The sequence below is a fragment of the Lissotriton vulgaris genome, chromosome 7, assembly GCF_964263255.1.
Source record: "Lissotriton vulgaris chromosome 7, aLisVul1.2, whole genome shotgun sequence".
NCBI classification, from domain to species: domain Eukaryota; kingdom Metazoa; phylum Chordata; class Amphibia; order Caudata; family Salamandridae; genus Lissotriton; species Lissotriton vulgaris.
In genome coordinates, this window is record NC_141695.1 from 1039115551 (window position 1) to 1039142581 (window position 27031).

A 27031-nucleotide genomic window follows, 5' to 3' on the forward strand; every position below is an offset into this window, starting at 1 on the left:
GTATTCCCTTTCCAATTCGACGGTATTGTTAGCGAACGCGTTCTTTTCCATTCCGACGCGTTACAAATTCAAAATAGAAGAGAAAAACTTAGATCTACGTCGAAGAACAGGAGACCTTTCTCGACGCAGTCAAGCCCGGAGTCCATGGAAAGGACTCCATTCAAAAAATGTCCATCGTGTGGTGCTAAGTTCCCACACAAGGACCTACACGAGGTGTGCAACCTCTGTCTATCGCCTGAACACGAATCCAGGGACTGCGAAGCCTGCGCAGCATTCTCCTCCAAGCTAACGATTAGAAATCGTCGAGCCAGAAGACACGAGGCTTCCAGAATGCAGGCGGAGGCAATCCCGGAGCTGTTCGGAGACGAACAAATCGAGGAAGAAGAGGACCAGTCGGGGTCGGAAGGGGACCAGTCGGAGGTTGAAGAACTCTTCGAGCAACAAACCGTGAGTGACGACGTCCCCTTACCGAAAAACCGACCCCGTGAGGTAACGACCCCGCCCTCGGGCCCGGTCAAACCGCTGAAAAAAGTTTCCGACGCCCCGCCTTCGGGCCCGGCAACGAAACCGAAACTGAAACCGAAACACTCGGAATCCCACCACGTCGGATCCGAGAAAAGGGCGTCATCGACTTCGACACCGAGGCTGCATACAAAGGAGAGCTCGGTATCGAAACATTCCATGTCGAAAAAGAAATATGATGTATCGCCCAAAAGACACTCGATACCCAAAAAGTCGGAATCGAGCAGACATTCGGTGTCGAAAACAGAAAGATCTGAAGATCGAAAACAAAAACAGCTCTCGGAACCAGGACCCTCGGTACCGATTCAAGAGCAACAAACAGATCCCAAACAAAAGATCTTGTTTATTGACCCACAGACTGGGAAAGTGGTCACGAAGAAGAGAAAGAGTGAACAGTCAGAAGATAAACCTCTTCCTTCAAAAAAGAGAACAATGGGGACGAACATAACTCCTCCTGCTTCTCCTCGTCCTAGAGACACACCCTCTTCTCCTATTCCTCACAATAGGCCACATATTCCTACACCCTCCACACCAAGACCAGCTACACCTCAATCAGATGTAGACAGTGATATAGGGGAGGGAGAACCTCAAGGGGATGACTAATCTATCCAAGATGAGGAAGATCCATGGGAAAATTACGATGTAGGGTCAGATGAGGACAACGACCCAGAGCTATACCCCTCAAAGCCTTCACCACCTGATGATAACACAGGTTTTGTGCAGCTCATTAATAGGGCAGCAAAATATCACAAACTAGATATGCACACAGAACCTCAGATAGAGGATTTCTTGTTAGAGACTCTACCTAGTGCACAGAGAACATCAGGTACTCTTCCTATGCTAAAGGGTCTTCTCACTCACACAGAAGAAGTATTCGAAAACCCAGTGAGAGCCAGGGTGTTAAACCCAAGAATCGATAAGAAATACAAAGCGGCTCCAAAGGACCCAATATTTATTAGAGGGCATGTACCTCTAGACTCGCTGGTGGTCTCAAACGCTCGTAAAAGAGCAAACTCATTATCTACAGGAGAGGCTCCGCCACCAGATAAAGAGTCGAAGTTAATAGATGCATCAGGCAAAAGAGTAGCCTCACAGGCAGCGAATAGCTGGCGTATAGCTAATACACAAGCACTACTCGCACGTTACGACAGGGCACATTATGATGAGTTAGAAAAACTTCTCATACATCTTCCAAAAGAACATCAGAAGAAGGCAGACCAATTAATACAGGAAGGTAAAATAATAACCAATACTTCCATTAAGTGTGCATTAGACGCAGCAGACACTGCAGCAAGGTCTATTAACACTAGTGTCATGCTAAGAAGGCACGCGTGGCTTAGAATCTCAGGATTCAAACAAGAAGTTCAAACAGCCCTACTGAACAGACCATTTGATCAGAAGACATTGTTTGGTTCAAGTACAGACGAGACATTAGAAAAGATGAAGAAAGATACGGAAACGGCTAAGTCAATGGGAGCATTGCAACAGCCAACGCACAGAGGTTCCTTTCGTAGATCCACCTATAGAGGGGGCTCAAAAAACACAGGAACAAATCAGCAATCCACATCTTTCACACCAACATCACCCAGAGGTAATTCAAGAGGTAATTACAGAGGTAACAACAATAAGGGTAGAGGCCGCGGAAATAATAACAACCGCAACGCCTCAACACCAAAACAGTGACTTCATAGATCTCCCCCCAGACCACATAACACCGGTCGGGGGACGTCTATCACAGTTCCTACCTGTCTGGGAAAACATCACGTCAGACAAGTGGGTGAGACAAATTATCCAACATGGTTATTGCCTAGAACTCACAGCTACCCCACCAAACATCCCCCCCAAACAGCGTCCAATGAGTCAGGATCATCTGACATTGTTAAGAGAAGAAGTGCTAGCACTTCTACAAAAGCATGCAATAGAGAAGGTCCCAAAGGATCAACAAGGAACAGGAGTATACTCTCTATACTTCCTGATCCCCAAAAAGGACGGGTCCCTACGACCAATATTAGACCTCAGACCTCTCAATGCTTACATAAATTCGGAACACTTCCACATGGTCACGCTCCAACAAGTATTCCCTTTACTGAAGAAAGGGGACTTTCTTTCTACACTGGATCTAAAAGACGCTTACTTTCATATCCCAATTCACAAAGCCCACAGAAAATACCTAAGGTTTGTGTTAGAAGGACAACACTACCAGTTCAAGGTCCTTCCGTTCGGTGTCACAACAGCACCGAGAGTTTTCACAAAATGCCTAGCTGTGGTGGCAGCACACCTAAGAAGACAACAAATACATGTCTTCCCATACTTGGACGATTGGCTAATAAAGGCCAAATCAAAGGAGGAATGTCTTCACAACACACAGAAGACAATTCAACTGCTGCACCACCTAGGGTTTACGGTGAACTACAAAAAATCACACCTGCAACCAAACCAGATCCAGCAATACCTGGGGGCTACAGTAGACACAGAAAAGGCAATAGCATACCCCAACCCAATCAGAGTACAGACAATGGTCGGGTTAATACAAAGATTTCAACCACAACACTCACTACCAGCACGAGTGTTTATGCAACTATTAGGCATGATGTCCTCTTGCATACTGCTAATACCACATGCCAGACTACAAATGCGCCCACTACAAGAGTGTCTAGCGACACAGTGGAATCAGGCTCAAGGTCAGATTACAGATCTGGTGTTGGTAAACGACCGGACGTATCGCTCTCTGAAGTGGTGGAACACAGAAAACATTTCCAAAGGACGGTCGTTCCTAGAGCCAATTCCACAAGTAATAATAACAGCGGACGCATCGCTCTCCGGATGGGGAGCGCATATGGACAAATACACAGTACAGGGGAAGTGGAGTGCGCAGCAAAAGAAACTGCATATCAACTACCTGGAACTATTAGCAATATTTCTAGCATTAAAAGCTTTCCAAATGCAAATAACAAACAAGGCAGTCCTGATCAGAACAGACAACATGACTGCAATGTATTATATTCAAAAACAGGGGGGGACACACTCTCTCCAACTGTCCAAACTAGCACAGGACATATGGAGATGGGCCATTCCTCAAAAAATCTACCTGTTAGCGGAACACCTACCAGGAATTCAAAATCAAATAGCAGACATCCTAAGCAGACAGTCAGAACAAGTTCACGAATGGGAACTGCACGACCAAATACTACAGCCATTCTTCCAAAAATGGGGGCAACCAGAGATAGATCTGTTTGCAAATCATCAGAACGCAAAATGCAAACAATTCGCATCCAGGTACCCACACCAAAGGTCCCAGGGCAATGCACTGTGGATAAATTGGTCCAACAAATTTGCTTACGCGTTCCCTCCTCTACCACTAATTCCATTACTGGTGAGGAAACTGCAGCAACACTCAATGACAATGATACTAGTGGCACCCACGTGGGCAAGACAGCCGTGGTTCACCACGCTGCTACAACTCTCACAAGTACCACATCAAAAGCTAAGGTTATTACCCATGCATCTTACACAGAACCATGGAGAAATAATGCACCCAGATCCCAAACAACTGAACCTAGCGATCTGGCTCCTGAGGTCATAGAGTTTGGGTATTTAGATTTACCACCAGAATGCATGGAAATCATTAAACAGGCAAGACGTCCTACCACCAGAGCATGCTATGCAGCAAAATGGAAGAGGTTTGCTATACACTGTAACAGTAAGCACATCAACCCTCTGGACGCATCCACTAAACAAATCATTTGCTATTTATTACACTTACAGCAATGTAATCTAGCATATACCTCTATTAGGGTTCATCTAGCAGCCATAGCGGCGTACCTACAAAACAGGCAACACCTGTCACTGTTTAAAGTACCAGCAATTAAAGCTTTCATGGAAGGACTCAAAAGAGTCATTCCACCAAGAAGACCACCTTCCCCAGTCTGGAATCTCAACATAGTGCTTACCAGACTAATGGGGCCACCCTTTGAACCTATGCATAGGTGTGAAATACAATTCCTCACATGGAAGGTGGCCTTCCTCATAGCTATCACGTCACTTAGAAGAGTAAGTGAACTGCAGGCTTTTACGATTCAAGAACCATTTATGCAGCTACACCAAAATAAAGTGGTTCTTAGAACAAACCCAAAATTCTTACCAAAGGTTATCTCAGCATTCCACATCAATCAGTCAGTGGAATTACCGGTTTTCTTTCCAAAACCACAAACAGTAGCGGAAAGAGCCCTACATACACTGGATGTTAGGAGGGCCATATTGTACTATATAGAGAGAACACAAACTTTCAGAAAGACAAAACAGCTATTTGTTGCGTTTTCTCCCACACATAAAGGCAATCCCATCTCCAAAGCGGGCATTGCCAGATGGATTGTAAAATGCATTCAAATATGCTACTTAAAGGCAAAGAGAACATTAACTGTTCCTCCTAGAGCTCACTCTACACGTAAACTAGGAGCATCTATGGCATTTCTGGGAAACATTCCACTAGATGACATATGCAAAGCGGCTACCTGGGTTACACCGCACACTTTCACAAAACACTATTGTGTTGATGTGCACGCAACACAACAAGCTAGAGTGGGACAAGCAGTATTAAAAACATTGTTTCAGACAGTTGCAACAGACACGGGCGACCACCGCTAGGGAGAGAACTGCTGTATAGTCTATTCATAATGTACCATCTGCAGCCCATATGCCTCGAACGGAATATGCTACTTACCAGTATGCATCTGTTCTTGGCATAGAGGGCTGCAGAGTGGTACATGCCCTCCCAGCCTCCCCGGAAACCTGTGTCTGTTCCAACATTATCTTATTTAGATACACTTACATGGGAACTCTTATCTGTATTCTACTATACTACTCCATCTAACCCTACTATGGCAAAACAATCTAAGGATGGAGCCGATGCCCATGCGCACTACCAACTAAGGGAGGAGTCACCAACATACAAAAGACTCTCCAAGAGAAAAACAAAGTGCAATCATCCGAGCCCAACACCAGATGGCGATCTATTCATAATGTACCACTCTGCAGCCCTCTATGCCAAGAACAGATGCATACTGGTAAGTAGCATATTCCTTTTTGATTTATGATTAGACCAAAGTCATTGATGTGACGGTCTAAATTCATGCAGCGAATTTAATGGCAAAACCAAGACTAATGTGCATTTGGCTAGTCTCTGTCTTGCCATTAGTTACCAGATGCTGAGATTAAGTGATACACAGCATCCATCATTTGTTTTTCTAATGCACTTGCACTAAAAATCAAATGACCCTCTGAGAGCTTACTTCCACTTCAATCCACATTTGACTGTGGCAAGTTTTCACAGACCAACTCCTACACAGAGCAATGTAATGTTGGTTACACATTTGATCATATGAATAACAAATATGAAATAAAACAACATTCTAAACATCCAATTCTTATTCATGACCTCTACATTCACGATAGCACATGAATGTAAAAATGTAATCCTACTTTTGTACATTCCATATTCAAACTGTAGCTAAATATTGTGAATGTTTGTACACTAATGACATAGAAGCAAATACTTTATATTTTCAGGGTGATGAAGGAAGTATGGGTCCCAAAGGAGAAAATGGAGTGGATGGACTTCCTGGGTCAAAGGTAATGTACAACTCTTAAATAGGTGTTAACCTCTGTCTATCCCCACCAGTAGGTTCATCTTCTCACTGTCAAGGTTTTTAAATGTGTTCATTTAATTGCATTTATTCCATCTGGTATCCGTGCAGAGGAGCATGTATGGAGGAAGAGCACATCCAACCGTGTTGGTAAACCTGCAACAAATCCCACAGGTGCATGAAATAATGCGACATGGATGCATTAAGTTAAATATTTTAATACACAATTCAGTTTGCAGACACTTCAGATCATGGGGTTATCCAGTCTCGAAAGAATTAAGTCAATTGAGCAATTGGAACTCTGCTAACTGGCCTGCTGGCACCATGGCCATCCTAGATGGGCCAATTTAAAAGGTCCATTGTGTGGGTGTTTTTGTTTATCTCATCACAGCCCACATGACCACAATTAGTTCACACACTGGCTCTTTCACGCCGGCCCATCAAGGAATGCCATAGTGCCCAAAAGGCCAGCCCTACACTGAATATTCTATATGGTAGAATATGTATTAAAATAAGAGGCCAGACGCATTGTGTTCGAATTTCTTTTATTTGAATGAAAGGAAGACAAACATAATTTCTGACCCTCAAATGTGACTGACTGCAAACCATTTAAGGGAACTTTCAAGGTTAAAAAGTTTCCTCCTCCAACCAGTGTACCCGCTTGGGAATCTCTTTTGATTTCTTATGTCTTGATCTTGAAAGTGCAGAAAAGACCGGCGCCCAAAGACCATATTTGCCACAAGCATGGCATGAGGGCTCGGTGTGAAATTGCCCTGGTGACATCACTGGCAGGTAGGGCTGATGGAAAGAGAAATATTCCACATGGTGCTCAAATCATAGCTAATAAATAAGATATCTGTACCTGAATCATTTGCCTGCCATCGCTAAGAAGCCATTTTGGAGTTGAGCACTTTACGCAATGAGATAATATAAGCACTAAGGAATGCGCCTTCTTGCTGCCTGGTTTCAGCAGCCACACTTGTCACTGATGTCACCAGGGGACAACCCGCCTTTAGGCTGGCGTTGTACAAGATGGAGGAGGGATCCTCGAGTGGCAAACATGAATACTCAAAGCGCTGTTGGTCGGGCTATATGTTTGGTAATCGTATGCATAGGATTTTGTGCAGCCTGATAGGTGTTCATTGGTATAGTACTACTATGGATTTTAAATCTACATATATAGGTGAGTGCGAGGAGTCCTCGTTGGACTTCTTGGCATCGCTACAAGCATGATTGATTGCTCCAGCACTTTCATCGACTTTCCAGTTCCTCCTTTATTCTCTTCTTGCTATGTTTTTAGGTCTGGTAAGAGAGCTCCTTGAAACATACATGGACAACGCTGGTTGCTTTAGTGGATTACAGCAGGAAGAGATAACGATCTTTAAAACTACTATAATGGTTCACAGTGGGAGAGAGACTCACTGTCCACGCGTGAATCTACTGAGCCTGCATCCTAAACCTAAATTCTTAGTATGTCAAGTGTTCGGAATTTTGAATGCAGAAAACAGCTTCGTTGATGTACAACACAATATTTACAAAAGTCACAAAACCGAAAAATGGTGTTTGTCCACATCATAGTTCAGAAACACACTTTCATCATGGCCCTGGAGCATTAACGAGGAGTTGCTACAGCTAGCTGAAGCCACTACTTGGCTTATTACTTAACATGCAGGTACATTGAAAGTAATTCAGTGGTGTAGCTATACCTTAGGCCTCTCGTGGCGGCCCCTGCATCTGCCGCCCACAGCGACCTAATCGAAGAGCAGGGGGTGGTTCTGGTGCTTCATGCGGCCGTGATGGCAGCAGGTAAGAGGGTAGGGCAGGTAAGATGGTAGGGGGAAGGGAGATGTTGATTCTTACGGCCAGAGGTAAGGGAGGGCGCCGGCTGCCGCCCCCAAAACTCGTGACACCCGGGGCGGTCCGCGTCCATCGTCCTCCCTTCTAAGCCACTGAAGTAATTACATTGCGGTTAGTACATCAGAAGTATCCTTACATTGCAGTCCTTTACATCGTGACTTTGCAGGTAAGATGATGAGGTTAAATTTGTGTACATACTCACATATACATGTACATATACTATATATGTGTGTCTATGTCATACACATATATGTGTAATCAATATATATAACATTTGCTTCAATTTGAGTATGTATAATTTTTGGACATTTAATTTACAATTGATAATTAAATTTATTGTTATAGTTGACCTAATTTGAAATGTAATTTAAAAGTAATAAAGAATTACTAAACTAATATTTTTAAAAACGGCATCTTATTATTCCTTATAATTTAATTGTTTAATTTATTTTACTTAATATAATGAGTTTTTAAATCACTCATCCCTGACCCTAGAAACTCCTTACTACCTCATACACCCAATCCCTGAGCCCTAATAACCATTGCTGCCCTAAACATTTCATATCCCGAACCCTAAAAACTCCTTACTACTACTAAACACTTTCCATCCCTGTGCCCTAAAAATTCTCACTATCTATATATACTACCCGTCCTTAAAGCCTAAAACCCTTTACTACCCTATAGACTACCAATCCCTGAACCTTAAAAACTCCATTCATCTGTATACACTGCCCATCCCTGAACCCTAAAAAACTCTTTACTGCTCCTATACACTACCAATCCCGAACCCTAAAAGCTCCTAGCTTTCCCTATAGACTACGCATATCTGAACCCCATTAGTATCACTATAGATTACCAATCACTAAACTCTAAAACCCCTCTGCTACCTATATTGACTACCAAGTCCTGAGCCCTAAAAACTCCTTGCTACCTCTATACACCAGGTAAAAAACAAAATTCTCTTGGAGGAGGAATAAAGGAATATTCACATCAACATTTAATCCACTGCTTGTCTCACCCACAAAATGCAAAACCGCAGTCGTACACAGTCAATCAAAGCGGCCCCAGACCCTACTAGTTAATTATAATGTATGTAGAATTACAATGGTAATACATGAAAACATCTTTTAATATTTAATCAAAGATATCTACCTCTATACACTACCCATCCCTGAAACCTAAAAACTCTTTACATCTCTTCCAAACAACTTATTATTTAAATATATTCACATTAAATAACTGTTATTAATTACATTAAATGTACTCATTTCATCTATTACAAACTAATTTATTTTTACTTTTACTGTTTATGTAACAATATATATGTACATATATCCACAGAAGGTGAATGAGAGGCAATATCAATTACTGACAAGTAAAGCAGTATAACATATAGCGTAAATTGATTCAAGCCGTGTCCGAATAACGTCCTCTTCTCAGCGGACCACGTTCTATGATGTCTACTACCCCGACAAGACACCTAACATATCAACACTTGCCCTGAAGAAGTCCATGTTTGGGCGAAACGCACTGGCTGTCTTCAACAAATGCATACCAGGCGCATTTGAAATAAAGATACACAAAGACCTCAACCAACGACTACCGATGTTTTTCCATTTATATGTTATATTGCTCTACTTGTCAGTAATTGATATTGCCATTCACCTTCTGTGCATGTTTTGATTTGTGATCAAGGGGCGGCTGATCATTTGAGGTGGGCAATATCACTACACCACCTGACTGACCTAGGTAGTGCAGTCTCCTATAACCTGGCTGCCTTTCCATTTGCTGAATGTACATATGTCTGCCCATAAACGTACAGTCGCATACAAATATGTATATATTTACACATATATTGTCATTTAAAATATTACAAAAATAATTTATTTGCAGAGTACTGAAAACTTAATATGATGTAAAAACTCCTGATGTACTAACTGCAATGTAATGACTCCTGAAATAACCCCTGGAAAGTAATGGTAACACACCACATGACCATGTTCTAAATGGGTGATCTAGTGGGTTACCTGGTGGAGGTGTCTGTTGAAGTTAGCTAGCGCACTCCTCATTGCACATCATTTATCAGTGACACAGGCAATTTACTTTGGTACTTAATGTTGTATTTGTATGCATTATTTCTCTCATATCTAGCCATTCTAACCTATCTGAGAACAAATACTGATGAGCATTATAATTCAAACCAAAAACGCACATTTATTAATTTCAGATATTTTGACAAAATTAACCTTTTGTCAGTTTTACTTGAATTTGTGGGTGATGACATTTTATGTTTTTCAGGGTGAACATGGAGACAAAGGAGAACAAGGACCGATGGGCTTAAGAGTAAGATTAACTTACATTGAAGTATCACACTATCTCTTTCTTGATCCCTCTCGCTCACTTTCCCTCTGTTTCTCTTTCTATCCTTGCGTTCTTTCTGTATCTGATCTTAACTTCTGAAACAATTATTTCATATTTTGTTTTGGTGAAGAGAAGAAAGACTTAACCAGAAACCACATTTATAAACAATTATAAACATTCAGTTTAGTTTCTTGTTTTGTACGGCTCTCATAGCGAGCCTATATCGTTTATTTCAGTTTTAAAATGCCATAACTCACTACTATGAGATAGCAACAGTTGGTAATGAAACTCTTTACCCACTGCTGCTATGTCATGAAGGCCTTCCATGGCAGACTTTAGTCTAGAATAAACTCCCTTTGGGGTATTCTTATAGCATTCAAATCAGATACACCTATCAACCATACCAATTCAGTCACACAGGGTCAATTCCACAGTTGCCAGTAAATCAAGTATAAAATCTATATTAAAAATTGTTGTTACGTTTATTAGGTTTGGTCAAGAAGATATATGCATGAATGCCATTATTCATTAAAAACACAATTTATCAATGTCACATCAAAAAATACACACCAGATAAAAATATATATATGCACAATATAAATAAAACCATGTTAAAAGAGTGGTGCAATCAGATTCATATGGTTGATTTTATCATTTATTGTCGTATACATGTATGGTACAATACACGTTCAATATCCTAACAATTTATATTTCTATATGTAGGCCAAAAGCGACGCGTTTCGGAGAGTTTAACACAGGTCCAACCTCCTTCTTCAGGCTTGCTAATAATCCTTCACTGTTATCCACATAAAAACATATATATAAAGAAATATATAAACAGAAGAATAATGCAGTATTGAGATAAAAATACATCCCTTAAAAAGACCAACCTCGCTATCCCACTCCTTCAAATGTAGGGATTTTACTATGCTTTAAAAGCATTTCTCAACGGATATTCATAAATGACATAATTCTCAAAATGACATACTATATGAAGTTACTGGCACTGTTAACATGAAGACCCCAAATCACACATGTTCCTGGATACTGGCCAAAAAAGATTTATTTTACATTGCCACAAGTATCCCACATCTCTAACCCACAGACATACTGCCATCTGAATAGGCTGGTCAAGCTCTATCCTTATTACTCCCTTGACTTGGACTATATCAAATCTAGTCATATATCCTCATGATCCAAGAGTCAAATCGATCAAACAGGGATAGAGCCTCTATCACATATAGGGGATATTATGTAACATTCAGACCAGAACACAAGGGGTAAACACCTCCTCTCTACATAGTTCTTCAAAAACATGCTTAATCAGACCAATAGATACCCACCAAGATGTACACAGGTCGGGGTTCATAAAAAAGATTCTCACTCCTGATAAGGATTCTCTTTTTCCAGTACTCAACCGAGTGTAACACGGACCCCACTGCTGATATGCTGAATAGGGGGTCAATCCTCCAGTCCTAAAACATCCTAAAATAATATGCTGATGTTCGCTTTATCTCTCATTTGAGAATCCGATATCTAATTTAAAATGTTGTTATTAATGTACTTTAAAGTGCAGACATCCTAATGATTACTAAACTTTAAACATTATTTAATAATCACCATTACCCAGATGCAGCTAAGAAAACAGGGCTTGTATATAAAATATTCCGGATATGTCGTAGATCTCAACGATTGCAGTATGAGATTTCTGCAAAGAGAAAATAACATAGCACCTTCTAATGTGAAGTCTAATTAATCATGGTCTCATCTAGTGTACGTCTCTCAAAGTTCAGGGAACTCCTGGCAGCATTTTTACGTGCTAATGTCCTGTTTTTTTTATATGAATATGAAAAACAAACAATTACTAAAGTTCAATGGCAAAAGCAATGCACCAAATGTGTGATCGTGTTAATGTAACCAGTGCATCACCTTCATAAAAGCGTCCTATAGAACCCTGGATGCAGCAAAATGCCCGTCTTAAACAATCATACATTTCTCTCACAGAACTTCTCCTCCTATTTGCATATGCAGGGCTTGAAAATGCCCTTCGCATTTGTGTGTTCCTAAAACTCAGAATCTTTACTTTGCTATTGTCGAACTGCAGAATATGTTGTTTATAGTACTGATTTAGGGTAAGCAAAGCCCTTTAAAGGCAATATCAAGCATGTCCCCCCACATTACGTGCACAATTAAATGAGGATCCTTCATTTGTAAGGGACCGAGTCTCCCTGCACAGTTACATCTGCAATATATAGTTTGAAGACTTGGAGCTCGACTACCAGTGCCCTGTTGAAAATTGTGCTATTTGCCCACTCTAGAATTAGGGAGACAGGGAAGTACGTTGAATGTCAGGTTTTGGATGATAACATTCAGGAATCTGTGTTTCCGAATTGATTCCTACATTTTTCTCCACGTCTTTCACATTGAGATTTCGGCTCCTTCAATCTCTGTCTGAAACAGAAACACTTGTAATTCCGATGGGCCCGGTAACTGCTGTTACTGGACTCATCAGAATGTTTTGGGGATCACTTGTAATTGAGAGCCCCGGATGCAAGAATTCCTCTCTGATTTAATCCATCAGGTGGGAGGCTGTGTGCTGGTAGTTTCCTGGCACATCACATGTGTGGTCTTCTGCAGCTCTTGGTTTGTACAGCTGTTATGACGCAGACCTGGCTCTGCAGTCAATCATGCAAATGTAGCTTGCAGTGTATTTCGATACACTCTATTGAATATCATACGGCAGTCTGGGTATGCATGGCAGAGTATCTGCAGCTTTTCTGTATGTATTGTATGTATATGTGCAATCCAAGCTAAATAGGAACGGAGCTATAAAGTTGAAGGTTATACATTATAAGAGGATGCCATGAGAGCTTGAGTGCAGGAGGAAAAGGACACAGGAGTAGGAAATTTTTGCAATGCCTAGAAGCGCCTAAGCATGCCTCAATGAGGGAAGGAAGTAATATGTTTCAGAAAGATCACGCATGCGCTGCCTGACGCTGTCATACTTTTAAATAGGATTATAACCCATCCAAAAATGGATGCTCTTGCATACGCAGACCCATCTATCCCATAAAAGAAAATACAATTATAAAAAGAAAACATTTAGTGCAAAACATCACGTAAATGCCAAAAGGAAGGGTAGTTTGTGAAACGCTAAATTGTGATGTATTGTCTACTACATTTTCTTGCACAAGGGGCATATCATGCAACTTTTACCTACATGTGAATTTTTCTGAAGACCTTTTTCTATTTTTTAATTGGATATTTAAGTCATGCTCCATATCAAAATATGCTTAACCATAGTTCGAATCATAGTGGAAGGCATTATATTGTGTGATTTTGATACAAACCATTAGTTCTTCATTAATGCCTAATAATATTGTATTAACATTAAGGGCCTTATTACCAGTAAGACAGTCTTAGGACTGCCATACTCGCGGTGGTAATTATTTCGATTGTGGTGATAGGACCGCCGCATCCGCCGGGATTCAGGATCCCGCGGCGGTGGCGCCGCTGAAAGGGGCAGGAATATCCTACCCGTCTTTGAAGCCTAAAAATACTTTACTACCCTATAGACCACCATCCCTGAACGCTAAAAAACTTCATTCTACGGTGTACACTACCCATCCATGAACCCTAAAATCTATTTACTACTTCTAAACACTACCAGTCCCTGAACCCTAAAACTCCTTGCTTGCCCTAGAGACTATGCATCCCTTAACCCTCTTAGTATTAGAGATTACCCATTTATAAACTCTAAAACACCTGCTATATCTCGATAGACTACCAATCACCAAATCCTAAAAACTCCTTGCTTCCCCTACACACTACCAATCCCTGAAACCTAAAAACTCTTTACAACCCTTCCAAACAACTTATGTTTTATTTAAATATATGCACAATAAAAATGTTAAAAAACTGTTATTAACTACATGCAATTTACTTATTTGATCTATTGGTTGAACTACAAATGCAATCTAATTTATTTTTACTTTTACTGTTTTAAATAACATATATGTACAAATATGTGCCCATAAACATATAGTCACATACAAATATATATATTTAAACATATTTACATATATATTGTCATTTAAAATAATTTTTAAAAAGTAGATTATTTGCAGAGTAAAAGTCTGAAAAATTACCTATGATGTAAAGGCTCCTAATACGCCGACTACAATGTAATGGCTCCAACGTAACGCCTGGGGAGTAATGGTAACAAGCACATGGCCATGCTCCAATTGGGTGATCTAGTGGGGTCCCTGTTGGAGGTGTCTGCTGAAGTTAGCTAGCGCATTCCTCATTGCACATTATTTATCAGTGATACAGGCAATTTACCTTGGTGCTTAATGTTTTATTTTTATGCATTCTCGCTCTCTTATCTATCCGTTCAAACCTACACAAGGAGATATACTGATGAGCATTATAATCTGCACCGAATATGTATATATATTGATTTCAGGTATAGTTACAAAATTATCCTTTTGTCATTTTTACTTGAATTTGTGGGTGATGAAATGTTACTTTTTCAGGGTGAACCTGGAGAACAAGGATCGATGGGCTTAAGAGTAAGTTTCACTTGAACTATCACCTTTTCTCACACTCTCTCTCTTTCCGATCCCTCTCTTTCTCTTGCCCTCTGTTTCTCTTTCTCTTCCTCTGTTCTTTCTAGATCTGATCTTAACTTCTGAAACAATTATTTCATATTTTGTCTTGGTGAGGAGAAGAAAGACCTAACCAGAACCCACATTTATAAACAATTATAATATTCAGTTTAGTTTCTTGCTATGTATGGCTCTCATAGAGAGCCTCTATCATTTATTTCATTTTTTAAATGTCATACCTCACTACTATGACGTAGCAACAGTTGATAACAAAACGCTTTGCCCACTGTTGCTATGTCATAAAGTCCATCCATGGCAGACTGTCAAGACTCTCTGAGCTCACAGCTGCAGGAGGGGGAAGGAAAGCAGGGAAGGTCGTGGGGTGTTGTCAAGTGTGGCATGTAAGTTATCATTTTTTTTCTTTGCAACAGAGATGCATAATTGAGGGCATGTTATGTATAGCTCGCCCGTTATCCTCTGCCCCTGCACAGTAGTTGAAGGCAGAGAGGATGATTTTGGAGGCTATACATAACATAAAGTTATAGATGAGTGAAACGTGAATTTTTTAGATGCTTTTCACCTCAGGGTTCTGAGTGGCATCATAGAGAACACGGTCATTGCTGTTGTTGTCTATTTGACATCACCAGAACCCCTTGGTGAAAAACATCCCCATAATTCACTTTTAGCCACCTATAAGTATATATGTCAAATAAAAATGAAAAAGTATTTTTACTGTTTCGATGCCCTACCATGTTCATTTTTGGCCCTTGTACCATCATTCTGGTTGGTACTATGGAACTGAAGCATCATGATAGAAACATTCTGTACAGTAATATACAATGGTTATTTCTCTGGGTAACTGCTTTGCATCTATACCTTCTTTATTTCCAGAACCTATACAGAAGACTATCTAATTTCTGTTTAAACAAACTAAAACTACTTTTACACTATGCATGTTTTGGACGTGTCATCTCCTGAAAGCACATTCTTTATTGTTCGCCATATCTACAGGAACTCTCATTATCTGGACCATCCCACAAACTCCTGTAACCTGTGGGTGGTGCCCTTGTACTTTGCCGCTGAGCATATTCTGGGTTGCAATTCCACTGCTCATTTCCTGGCAAGGATGGCAGAAATGCAACTAAGGGAGCCCTGCCAGGGCCCCTGGCGCTTCTGGGTCTGGGAGTGCATTCGGTGCCCCCCTGAAAGTGCCCCATGTTACTGCACAGTGTGGCATGCACAACATGGTGCATGCCACACCCTGCATGAATCTGCTGCGGTCCTCCTGCAAGCACAGCAGTGGCGGTGCTGCAGGAGGACCTCCAAACTCGTAATATGGCCCTAAATTGATTAGTGGTTATAAACTCCTTAATCAAAGCCCAGATCCCAGTGAGGCCAGAGCTTTGCACAAATACATGCACATGGTCAGCACCATCTCAGTCACCAAAGACATCGAAACCTGCTATGGCTAAACATTTTAAGTATTTTAACTAGTGTATGTTATGTATGCTCAAATATTAGTAGAACTGACTGCAATATTTTGGAGCACTAAAGGTTTCTCAATTGAGTGTCAGTGCTTCCACCCAGAGTTTTGAGTTAATTACCATACACTTTCTTTCCCTTTTGTGGATAACATCTTCAATCCATTCTAAATTTACTGAATGTAATTTTTCATAACATTGGGACAACACATGAGTTGTGTATTCAGAGTTATAAATAACTTGATCAAAGAAATGATTGTCATTTGCTGCACTTCAATGAGTTTATCTGTATATTGAGGTATATGATTTTATTTCCATATACTCCTCTGAGTGTATTATAATTTCTGAGATTACACTGTGGTATGATGAAATCAGCTAATGGGCATATATTGTTTAGAAAATTGGCACCTGATTGGGTTCTAAGAATGATAAATTCATGTCTCTATGTTTTCCTAATGTGGGAGATAGCAATGGTCTTGCTGTAAATCCGATCCTGGAATATCTTTGAACTATTTTTGTTTTTAAATTAGGGTTGTTGCATTTTGTTAAATTGAGATCTTGTCTAGTAGGAGAAAGGATAGCTCTAATACATTAACATGTGATTGGAACACAAGCAAAAATTGTATGGAATATAATCTAGCACCCCAGTGTTAGTAGAAGGTTAGGCTGCAATAGACCTGCTTAATTCAGTTTGCAAGAAAACCTTTTTTAAGGACACAAGGTACCTTATTTTACCAGATGGATGCAAATAAATTCATTCAGGTTTCTATTGTTTTAAATAATTTGATTTAGGTATAAATCAGTAAGCATTGAAATAAAAACATTAACTTGGAAAATAATCATTTTAAAATAAATGATTCTCTCAATTGATGACAAGGGGAAGAGCTCAACTTTGATCGAGATGTCTTTATATCAGACCACTTATTTTGCTTATTACATTGAGAAAAATCCCTAGTGTTTTCCAGAATAATGATCCTTAAATACGTTTTTAAATATCAACTCCATCCCTAGTTTGTGTGATGAATGTTCCATACCATAATTTTAGTTTTACAGAGTGAATCTTTTCCTGATACACATGCTCTGCATTAACCTGCCGTCTAGTGGTTGGGACCAGAATTCTCAATTATCATGTAGTCCTTCTTCTATTTTGTTGTTGCTGTGACTCGATAGACCCCCATTTGGTGCATCCTGTGATGTCGTACTGCTTCCCCCGGAGGCTCTCACCTTTGGTCGCTATCTTCAGATTTTATTCTGCCTGACGGTCTGGATGTTTGCTGAAGGCTCTCCTACAAGTGAAAGAAAAAGAAGTTTGTGCAGTTCATCAGAAGTTTGCTGAAAGTTTTCCTTCAAATTCGGAGAATACCGACAAACCACTTTTGGATAAGAAGTTAAGAGGAAGGAGTGGATTTTTCCTTGACTGAGTATGGAGAAATGCCCGGACAGGGGTTCCCTGTGCAGCCTAGATGGAGAAAAGTCAATTTCAATTATTTCTGAATTGCCACCACAAAGTCTTGTAGAAGGATCAACACCCAGTCTGCAACCTCTGCCAGCCTGTTGAACATCGAAGTGTCGACTGTAACGCCTGTGCCATATTTATGTCAAAGACACTGAGGGTGAGAGAGAGGCAGAGGAGAGCACATCATACCATGCAGGGTCAAGGAACAACTCCAACCCTGAAAGACCTGGGCCTGCCTAGCGATGAAGTTGAGAACATTGCTGAAGGTACTGAGGGAGAAACAGCGTAAATCGACCTGATGATGGTTGACATCAGTTTCCATACAACTAAGAAAAAAACAGAGGTAAGACACCCAGAAAAAAGGGCTAGGGTCCTGAACATTGGACACAAGGCCATAGAAGGGAGCCGACCAAAGCCAGGTACTGAGACAGAGATCCCCTCGGATCCCTCAAAAGGGGCACCGCAGGAGGAAAATCTCCCAGGAAACCCAAATTGGCAGATGAGGGAAAGCCACTTCGACGTCAAAAAAAGAGAGGTCCAGAGAGGAACACCGAAGCTCAATGACTGATACGTCGTCGAAAGACTCTTCAACATCGAAGAGGAAATTGATGTGGGGTCTCAACGCCGAAGAAAGGTCGGCTGAAATAGAAAGGAAAAAGAGGCCGTCGAGGACGAGATGGGCGCCCAACTTCAAAAGATAAATGGATTTAGGATACCACGAAGGACTTCAACGCCAACAGAACAGGGTGGTAAAGTCATCGAGGAAATCAAACCTCCGCTGATGGCAGAACCTCAGGAGGAAGAAGAGGAACTCTTCTATGAAGGAGGAGAGGAACAACTTGAGGGGTGTATCAAGGCTCGAGTGAGTCAGAATACAATAAGTCACAGTGGCAAGACTTGGAAACAGCCCCCCGAGGAAGGAGTAAATGCCTATCGTTCGAGGCCTTCGCCTCTGATGACATTGGCATGTACAATCAAGTCATGAAGAAGGCTGCAGATAAACATGGGGGGCAACTGGAAGAAGAAAGACTGCAGTCTTTCTTCCTATAGGAGACCCTCTTACGATCTCAAGCCAAGAACCAATTTCTACCTATGCTTCGTAGTGGACTTGATCAAGGAAGAGAGGCCTTCAACTTGTAGAGTTGTGACTTCAAGAGCGGAGAAGAAGTACATAGATTCTTCAAAGGACCCTGAATACATCAAGGGTACAGTACCAGCTGACTTGATCATCTCTCAACAGCTCGGAAAAGGGCCAACATCTACTCTCTGACAAAGAGAGTAAGAGGATGGAACTAATGGGCAAAGAATTCGACCACAGAGCAGCAAATTAATGGTGCATCGCTAATTCCAATGCCCTCTTGAATAGACCTGCCTACCAACACTGGGAGGAGTTGGCTGAACTGATGAAACACCTGCCAGATCAGTAAAAGAAGAGAGCTGCACTTGTGGTAGAAGAGGGCAAAACCATTGCCAACACTTGCCGAAAAATGGCATTGGGTGCTGCAGATGCCTCAAACAATGGGAGGATTACCCCACGCTGCCACTAATTGTTTCAAACATCAGGGTTCAAGCCAGAAGTACAAGCGAACATTCTAAAGACCCATTTCAATGGGGAACAGTTTTTTGAGAGCATGGTTGACGACACCTGAAATCAAATCAAAAAAGATAACAAGACAGTGAAGTCATGGGTGCTTTGCAGTTCTGAGGGGGAATACAAAGAGGGGCAGTGATATCATGCAGGCTCTCAGGAAGAGGCAACTTCCAAAATGGAACCTCAAACCAGTCATTCCAGGGGAACAGCCAAACACCAGCATCCCAAAAACGCTGGCAATACCAGGAACAAGGAAGACAGTCCTTTTGAGGAGTGACAAGGGGAGGGGACAGCCTCACAGGGGAGGCACAGCCTCCACCAACAAGTGACTTCCCAAGAACACAAGACCTTTCACTCACACCACCAGTGGAAGGCAACATATGGGAAACAGCCTCTCTCACACAACACCAGTGGGAGGCAGAATAAAAAACGTCCCCCAGGAGTGGAAGAAGATACCATCAGACAAAATAGATCCTAAACGTTATTCAATATGGATATTGCAAAGAACTGGACAAAATACCTCCAGAGGACCAAGGAAGACGGTCCATTCAAGAGAAGAAAGATCTCGCCTTCTCGAGGAGGTCGAAGAATTGCTGTGAAAGAAAGCAATAGAAAGAATACCAATAGAAGAGATCAACAAGGGAAATTTCTCGACATATTTTCTGATACCAAAGGTAGACGGATCCCTAAGGCCAATTATAGACCTAAGTTTTATAAATAAGTTTTAAAGATGCCAAAGTTCAAGTTGACAACCTTACCAGAATTCTTTTCCCAATTACAAAGAAGGGGCTTTATGGCTTTCATAGACCTAGAACCGCCTACCTGCATATCCCAATTAATGCAAAGCACAAAAAATACCTCAGGTTTGTGGTAGACTAGAAGCATTACCAGTTCAATGTACTGGCGTTTGAGATCAAATCAACACCACAAGTATTTACAAAGGGGCATATTCTCAAGAGGTATCGCCAAGTTAACAGCACTTTATCGCAGCCAAGTCGCGATAAATGTATCACCCCATTCACAAGCTGGTGCTAACAGCCCATAGCACCTGTTTACCCGCGATAGCAGCCGCAAAAAACATCATCACAGACGACCCCGGCAACTATCGCTAATGAGATGCAGAGTATGAATTCCAGTGCCAAAAGTCGCAACAACACCACTCCACAACATTCTCAACGACCTGGTGCAAAGTCGGACTACAGCCTGCACCACAAAAGGGAGCCCAGCCCAGAGAGCCCTGAAGAACAACAGATGCCATGGATCCACTGATCATGCGGTCCGGACACCCAAGAGGGCTACAATACCCACCCCCCCAGGACTCCCCTGGGGTGGTGGGTTTTGTGGTATTGTGGTTTGGCTGCCACAAGCTCGAAACCCACCCGCAGCTGATCAGCCAACTCCAGCTGACAACCAAACACACAGCGTTGGAATACCATGTGTTGTTTGTGGGGGTCCTGGGAGACAGCCGTGGTGGTGTGCGTTTCCTGCTGTGTGGTCTGTGCAGGTGGTGGTGTCCCCTCGAGGCAGCTGGGCTGCTTCTCCTGGGGGTGGGGAGCGGAGGCTGTCCATTATCCGTTGGCGTTGGAGGGTGTCTAAACAGATGTGCAGGCTGTCTTCATCATCACTGATGGGATTTGTGGTCTGCTCTGCAGTAAGTGTTTGTCCCTCTGCAATGTTAAGGGGAGATGCATGTTAACAGAGGTTCCCATGTATGTTGCCACTTTGCAGATGTTTACATGCAGACTTCATGACAATGCACATTGTGACTGTTTAGGTGGAGCTGGCTATTTGATGGCAGACAGTGGGTCTTCCGAGTACATGATGGATGTGTGGTAGTACCCAAACATTGTCATCACACAGTGTCAGGCAATGCCAGATATGAGGGGCCAGTTACTACGCACAAGCGGTACCTGTTGTGTCCTCTATCCTGTGGTGTTGCACTTTGTCCCACATTGCTGTCATTGGTGATATTCTGTGGTTGCTATGTGTGTGTGCTGCATTGTAGGGGAATCAACACTGCAGCTCTGATTTCATGGATCCTTGTCCTTTTGAGGTGGTGTGCCTTTGAATTGTGCGCTTTTCGGGTGCTGGGATGTTTGCGACTTGGGTCATTTGTGCTCTTGGACAGATTTTGTGGCCTTGTGTATTGTTTGTCTACTGCGTGGATGTGTCAGAGTGTGACCTGCTCCTTTACGGATGTGATCCACACTGGGCAACCTCTATGTCGATTTGAGCACCATGTCATGTATTTAGGCTGCTGCCATGCTATCGGTCATGCCGTGTCACTTGCTTAGTCAGTGTGGCTGACAAAGCCACTGCTTTTCTGGTTTCATCACATGTGCATGGGTTGGTAGTGTTGTTGGTTATTCGGAGGGGGCCCATATGTGCACATGGTGGACAGGTGCCTACTTGGTGTTTGTATGTGTGCTGCAGTGTGCCAAGGGTAATAGGGACATGTTCCACAGTCCTTGTGCGCGTGCGGTGTGCTATACATGATTGTGCATGTGTGCCATTGTGCCCATCTCCCCCGTCCCCCCAGTCCCTGGTCGTCACTCACCCTGTTGCTGTTGGGTCAGGGCATATCGTGCTGTGTCCAGGCCCCTGACTCCTGCCACCGTCTCCACACTGGTGACTGTGGCCACCATTTCCTCCAGCTCATCCAGCTCCTTCTGTGGCGCAGGACTCCCACCTCCAGTCGCCGTTGCTGCCTTCCTGTTGGCGGCAAGTTTTTGTTTGGTCTGCCATTGCGCATCATGCCAGCGCCTCTTTACCTCCTCCATTGACCTCCTCGCCACTCCAAGTCCATTGACGTTGGTGACGATGGTCTGCCATATTTCCGTTTGTGTTGCCAGTGCCGCAGTGGAGGTGACAAACAGTTGTTGGTAGTGTCCTATCACCTCCCTGACGATCCAGTCTTCCTGCGGACTGAACCCTGTCTTCCTCTTCTCCTTGCCCTTCCCTGAACACGGGGTTCCATGCTGGTCCTCCGTGGGGCTTGTGGGGTTTGGCTTGTCCTCTGCACTTGGTCTGGGTGCATCCTTAGTGCTACGCAGTTTGAATTGGTTTTGGCGTGGTTTTTTGTTTTGGTGTGTTTTCCCGCGTGACTTGTGGGTTTTTCAGGGCTGTCGCTGGTTTTCATTGATTTTGGTATCGCGCTTTGGAGCATCGCAACTTTTTGGGTGTTTGTGTTTCACATTTTTTGTTAGTCGCATTGAATTGTGCACAGTAATTTGGCACGTTATCATGCTGCTATCGCATGGTGCCGCCGGGTTGGGAATTGGACTTTAGGACAGTGTTATTTTCTTACGATAGAGTGCAATATGCACAGTTGCATTGAGCTACATTTGCCATGGTTATCACACGTTCTTGAGAATGTGCCCCACAGAGTCTAGCGGCCGTGGCAGCCCACTTAAGACGACAGGCCATTCATGTCTACCCTTGCCTAGACGACTGGCTAGTAAGAGCAAACTCACACAAAAAATGTAAAGAACATATACAGCAGGTAATGAGACCCTTATTCAAGTTAAAATTATCCATAAGCATAAAGAAGAGCAAGAATAAACACAATACAAGGGAGAGTGTATCCAGCGCAAAATGAATACAGTGTTTGCTACTGAAGACTCACCATTACCAGAAGGGGCAAGCTCTGACCATGAGGACAGTGGGCACATTGTTATGCAAGATAGCTCCATGCATCCCTTTGACTTCATGTGCAAGACTAAATATGAGGCCAATTTAAGAATGGATTCTAAACCAATGGTCACAAGCGACTGGGAGATGGGAAGATCTTGTGGTTGTCATGCAAAAAGTGCAGGAGGATGTTTTGTGGTGGAACACATCACATACAACACAAGGGACAAACTTTGTGCAACCAACTCCAACAGTGACAATTAAAACAGATGCCTTGCATATGGGTTGGGGAGCTCACATGGGCTCACTCAGTGTGAGAGGAGTTTGGAAAGAACAAAATGCGGTACAACACAGCAATGTCCTGGAACTAAGAGCAGTGTTATTAGTTTTAAAAGTCTTTCTGAAGGACCTCTTAAGAAGAACAATAATGATTCAAACAGGCACCACTACATTTTGCATCAACAAGCAAGGAGGAACACAATCCCTTGCACTATCAAGACTAGCTCAGGAACTCTGGAAGTGGGCCATACAGAGGAAGATAAATAACTGCAGTCCATTTCCCAGGGAAAGACAATATAGAAGTGGACAGGCTGAGCAGACAAGTGTTATGCTCACATGAATGGGAACTATTCCAGAAAGTACTCAACAAGGATCTTTTGGAGGTGGAGAACTCACCACTAGATCTATTTGCAACCCCAATGAAATCAAAAGGCCAAAGATTTGCACCCAGACAGCCATACCACCAATCCCTGGGGAATACACTGTTGATAAACTAGTCAGAGACCTTTGCTTACACTTTTCCCACGATTCCACCGTTACACAGAGTGATCAGCAAATGCAGTAGAAGCGCAATGAGACTCATTCTAATTGCCCCACAGTGGGCAAGGCAAACTTGTTTCTTGGAACTGATAGAATTAGCACAAGGAAAAATTAAAAAACTACCAATAATACAAGACCTATTGTCAATGGAAGAAGGAAGGGTGCTACACCCAGAACCAGAGTCTTTCTGCCTGGCAGGATGGCTTCTGAGAACTTAGAATTTAGATATTTGAAACTACCAGAAAACACAATGGCTGTTCTGATGGAGGAAAGAAAGCCAACAACAAAAAGTGGTATATAGCAAAATGGAAAAGATACTCTATGTGCCTTAAAAATGGCTTATTAAGAACGAACAGAAAGGATGCAACAGTAGTAAAATATCGAACATTCCTCATAGACTGCTAGATAACGTATGCATTGTTAAAGGTACACTTACCAGTAATAGTGGCCTACACAAGTGGTCGAATGGGAAAAAAACTTCTTCACAACCCCAGTAATAAAAAGATTCTTGGAATGAACAAAGAGAATTGCACCACCAATAAAGTTACCAGCACCCACATGGAACCTAACTGTGGTACTCACACAATTAATGAAGGCACCCATTGAACCGTTGCACAAGGCCACTTTTCAAATGCTCTCGTTTAAGACCGCATTTCTGGAGGCCATAGCATCTCTGTGCAGGGTGAGTGAAATATAAGTACTCACTCTTCAAGAATCATACTTTCAGATACTCAAGGACAGGACTGTCATGAGGACACAATTCTTACCCAAGGTTGTTTAACACTTCCACATCAATCGGGCAATACAAATTCCACGTTTTTTTCCAAAAAACAAAAAAAGGCGCAGATAGAACTTAACACACCCTGGACGCAAGACATCCATAATGTACTATATTGAGACAACAAGAACAATTAGAAAGATAAATCAATTATTTGTGTCATTTGCAGGTAACCATCTGGGAAAAGCACTAACTAAGGGAACAATTGCAAAATGATTCACTCAAACCATTCAGCTGTGCCACACAAATGCAGGGTAAAAACGCATATAAACCCCAACATTGCATTCAACAAGGAAGAAAGGAGCAACTATTGCTATTATAGCAAATACACCCTTACAGGAAAAATGCTTTGCAGCAAATTGGTCATCTGTACGCACATTAACAATATACTAATAGATAGACATTCAAATGAATAAGGAAGCTTAAGTGGGACAAAAGGTCTTACGACATCTGTTTTCAAGTCAAAGCATATCTTCACCCAAACCACCGCAAAACAAACAAACTGCTACAAAATCTATGTACAGCATATGAAACCATGAAAGATTCACGCTGCAAAACGTATAGTTTTTTACCTATTGGTGTAGTTTTGCAGCTTGAAAAATTTTCTGGATTCACAAGCAACCCAACCCACCCATCTCCTCCAAGAACATGGAAGGAGAGAACAAAGAGCCATTAAAAAAAAAACAATCTGAAGATGGCGACCAAAGGTCAGAGCTTCCAGGGAAAGCAGTATGACGTCACAGGATGCTCCAAATGGGGGTCCATCGACTCATACCAACTACAAAAACAATACCTAGAAGAATGACTACAAGATAGTGAAAAATCCTGGACCCAACCATTAGATGGCGGAATAATATGCAGCATGTGAATCCAGAAAATTCTTCAAGCTGTAAACTATACGACCAGGTAAGAAATTATATGTTTTAGAGTGATTAGTCTTGATTCTAAAGAATCATCTAAATGTTTGTAAGGTACTCGTGTTTTGCAAATATGAATCAAGGGAAGTAGAAATGATCAGGTGATCTACTTACAATTGAACCAGGTATCTCCAACAAGTCGATCATGAGCTACCATTAGCTCACACAGACCTTCAGAGTAGCTCGCAGCCTTGTGTCATTTTTAAATCAGCACAGGGGCACGTTTTTCTTTTAAAGTTAGGGGAAGGCTGTGTTTATTTTACATTATTCTCAGGAGGCAGATAGCAGGGCCTGATAGTGAGAAGTGGTCAGGCAGATTTATGACCCAGACTGGGGCCCTGAGGTGTAGTAGAACTGAAGCACTGAGGTATTTAACTCTTAAATAAAAAAAGTCCTTGTGAACTTAATATTGGAGTGTGAGAACAAAATTATGTTTCTGAATGGTCCTTTTTAAGTTATTCCAATTACATCTTAATATTTTATGAAGCATGTTTCTTCACTTTAATGTCATCCTATTTAAACAAATAACAGTATTTTTCTGTTGTAAATATGGCACTGTGTCTACAGGTCGCTGGTAGCAAGATGCCTGCTGTTTGTAAAAGTGACACTTGGAAGTGGGAGATAATTTAAATGATGAGTTTTAATGAATCCATATCAACATAAAGATAACTCTTCTATTTAATTTTCTCCCATTTCAAAGTGTCGCCTTTACACGCAGTAGCCGTCTTGCTCTCAGTGGCTGGTAGACACAGTGCCATATTTATAACTGAAAAATACAGCCATTATTTTAAGTAGGAGAAATTAAAAGTGCAGAAAAATGTTTTGTGATAAGAACATTTTTGAAGAACGGTTTTATGTACTTATTATTTATCTCATTTTAAAACAAATGTTTGAATGTTTGGGTTATACATGCCACCAATTGGTTGCATTCTTAAATGCTGCTTTGGACAGACCATGTGGGACTGGGTCCCTAATTATCTTAGACATGTTATTTACAGTAAGCACTGGATGTAATGGCCTTACAAAGAAACATTAATTCTGAAGTGGAATTATGATCCTGAGAATGGTTAACGCAACATTGTTATAATGTTATAACAGTTCATGGAGCTTTCACTTGAGGGAGACCATATTTCGTGTGCCACAGGTTTTGTCACCCTAAGCTATGATACTCTCATTCGTATGAGGCTCTTTCAAATTTGTATTTGCATGTTTTTAGCATTTATTATAATTTTTCACTAAAGTGAAATCGTTTTTAATAAAATACCTTTTTCGCTTGGTTAACGGGCTCAAAACAATCAGTATCTATGTCCTTGTGTGCAGTATTTGCATCTTCTAAGCAGCAGTGCTTAGCTCACTTTCCTTTTCCAGGC

General features: G+C 41.7%; 1 protein-coding gene across 6 annotated transcripts in view; it reads left to right on the forward strand.

Moving 5' to 3' along the window:
- LOC147702888 (uncharacterized) overlaps positions 1–27031 on the forward strand; it is a 353529-nt gene that overhangs the window by 214225 nt on the left and 112273 nt on the right. For all 6 annotated transcript variants that reach the window (XM_086931471.1, XM_086931472.1, XM_086931470.1 and 3 more), the window contains 3 exons: positions 6088–6150; positions 10320–10364; positions 14918–14953. In XM_086931471.1, coding sequence (XP_086787597.1) covers positions 6088–6150; positions 10320–10364; positions 14918–14953 — 144 coding nt within the window. The remainder of the gene's footprint in view (positions 1–6087; positions 6151–10319; positions 10365–14917; positions 14954–27031) is intronic.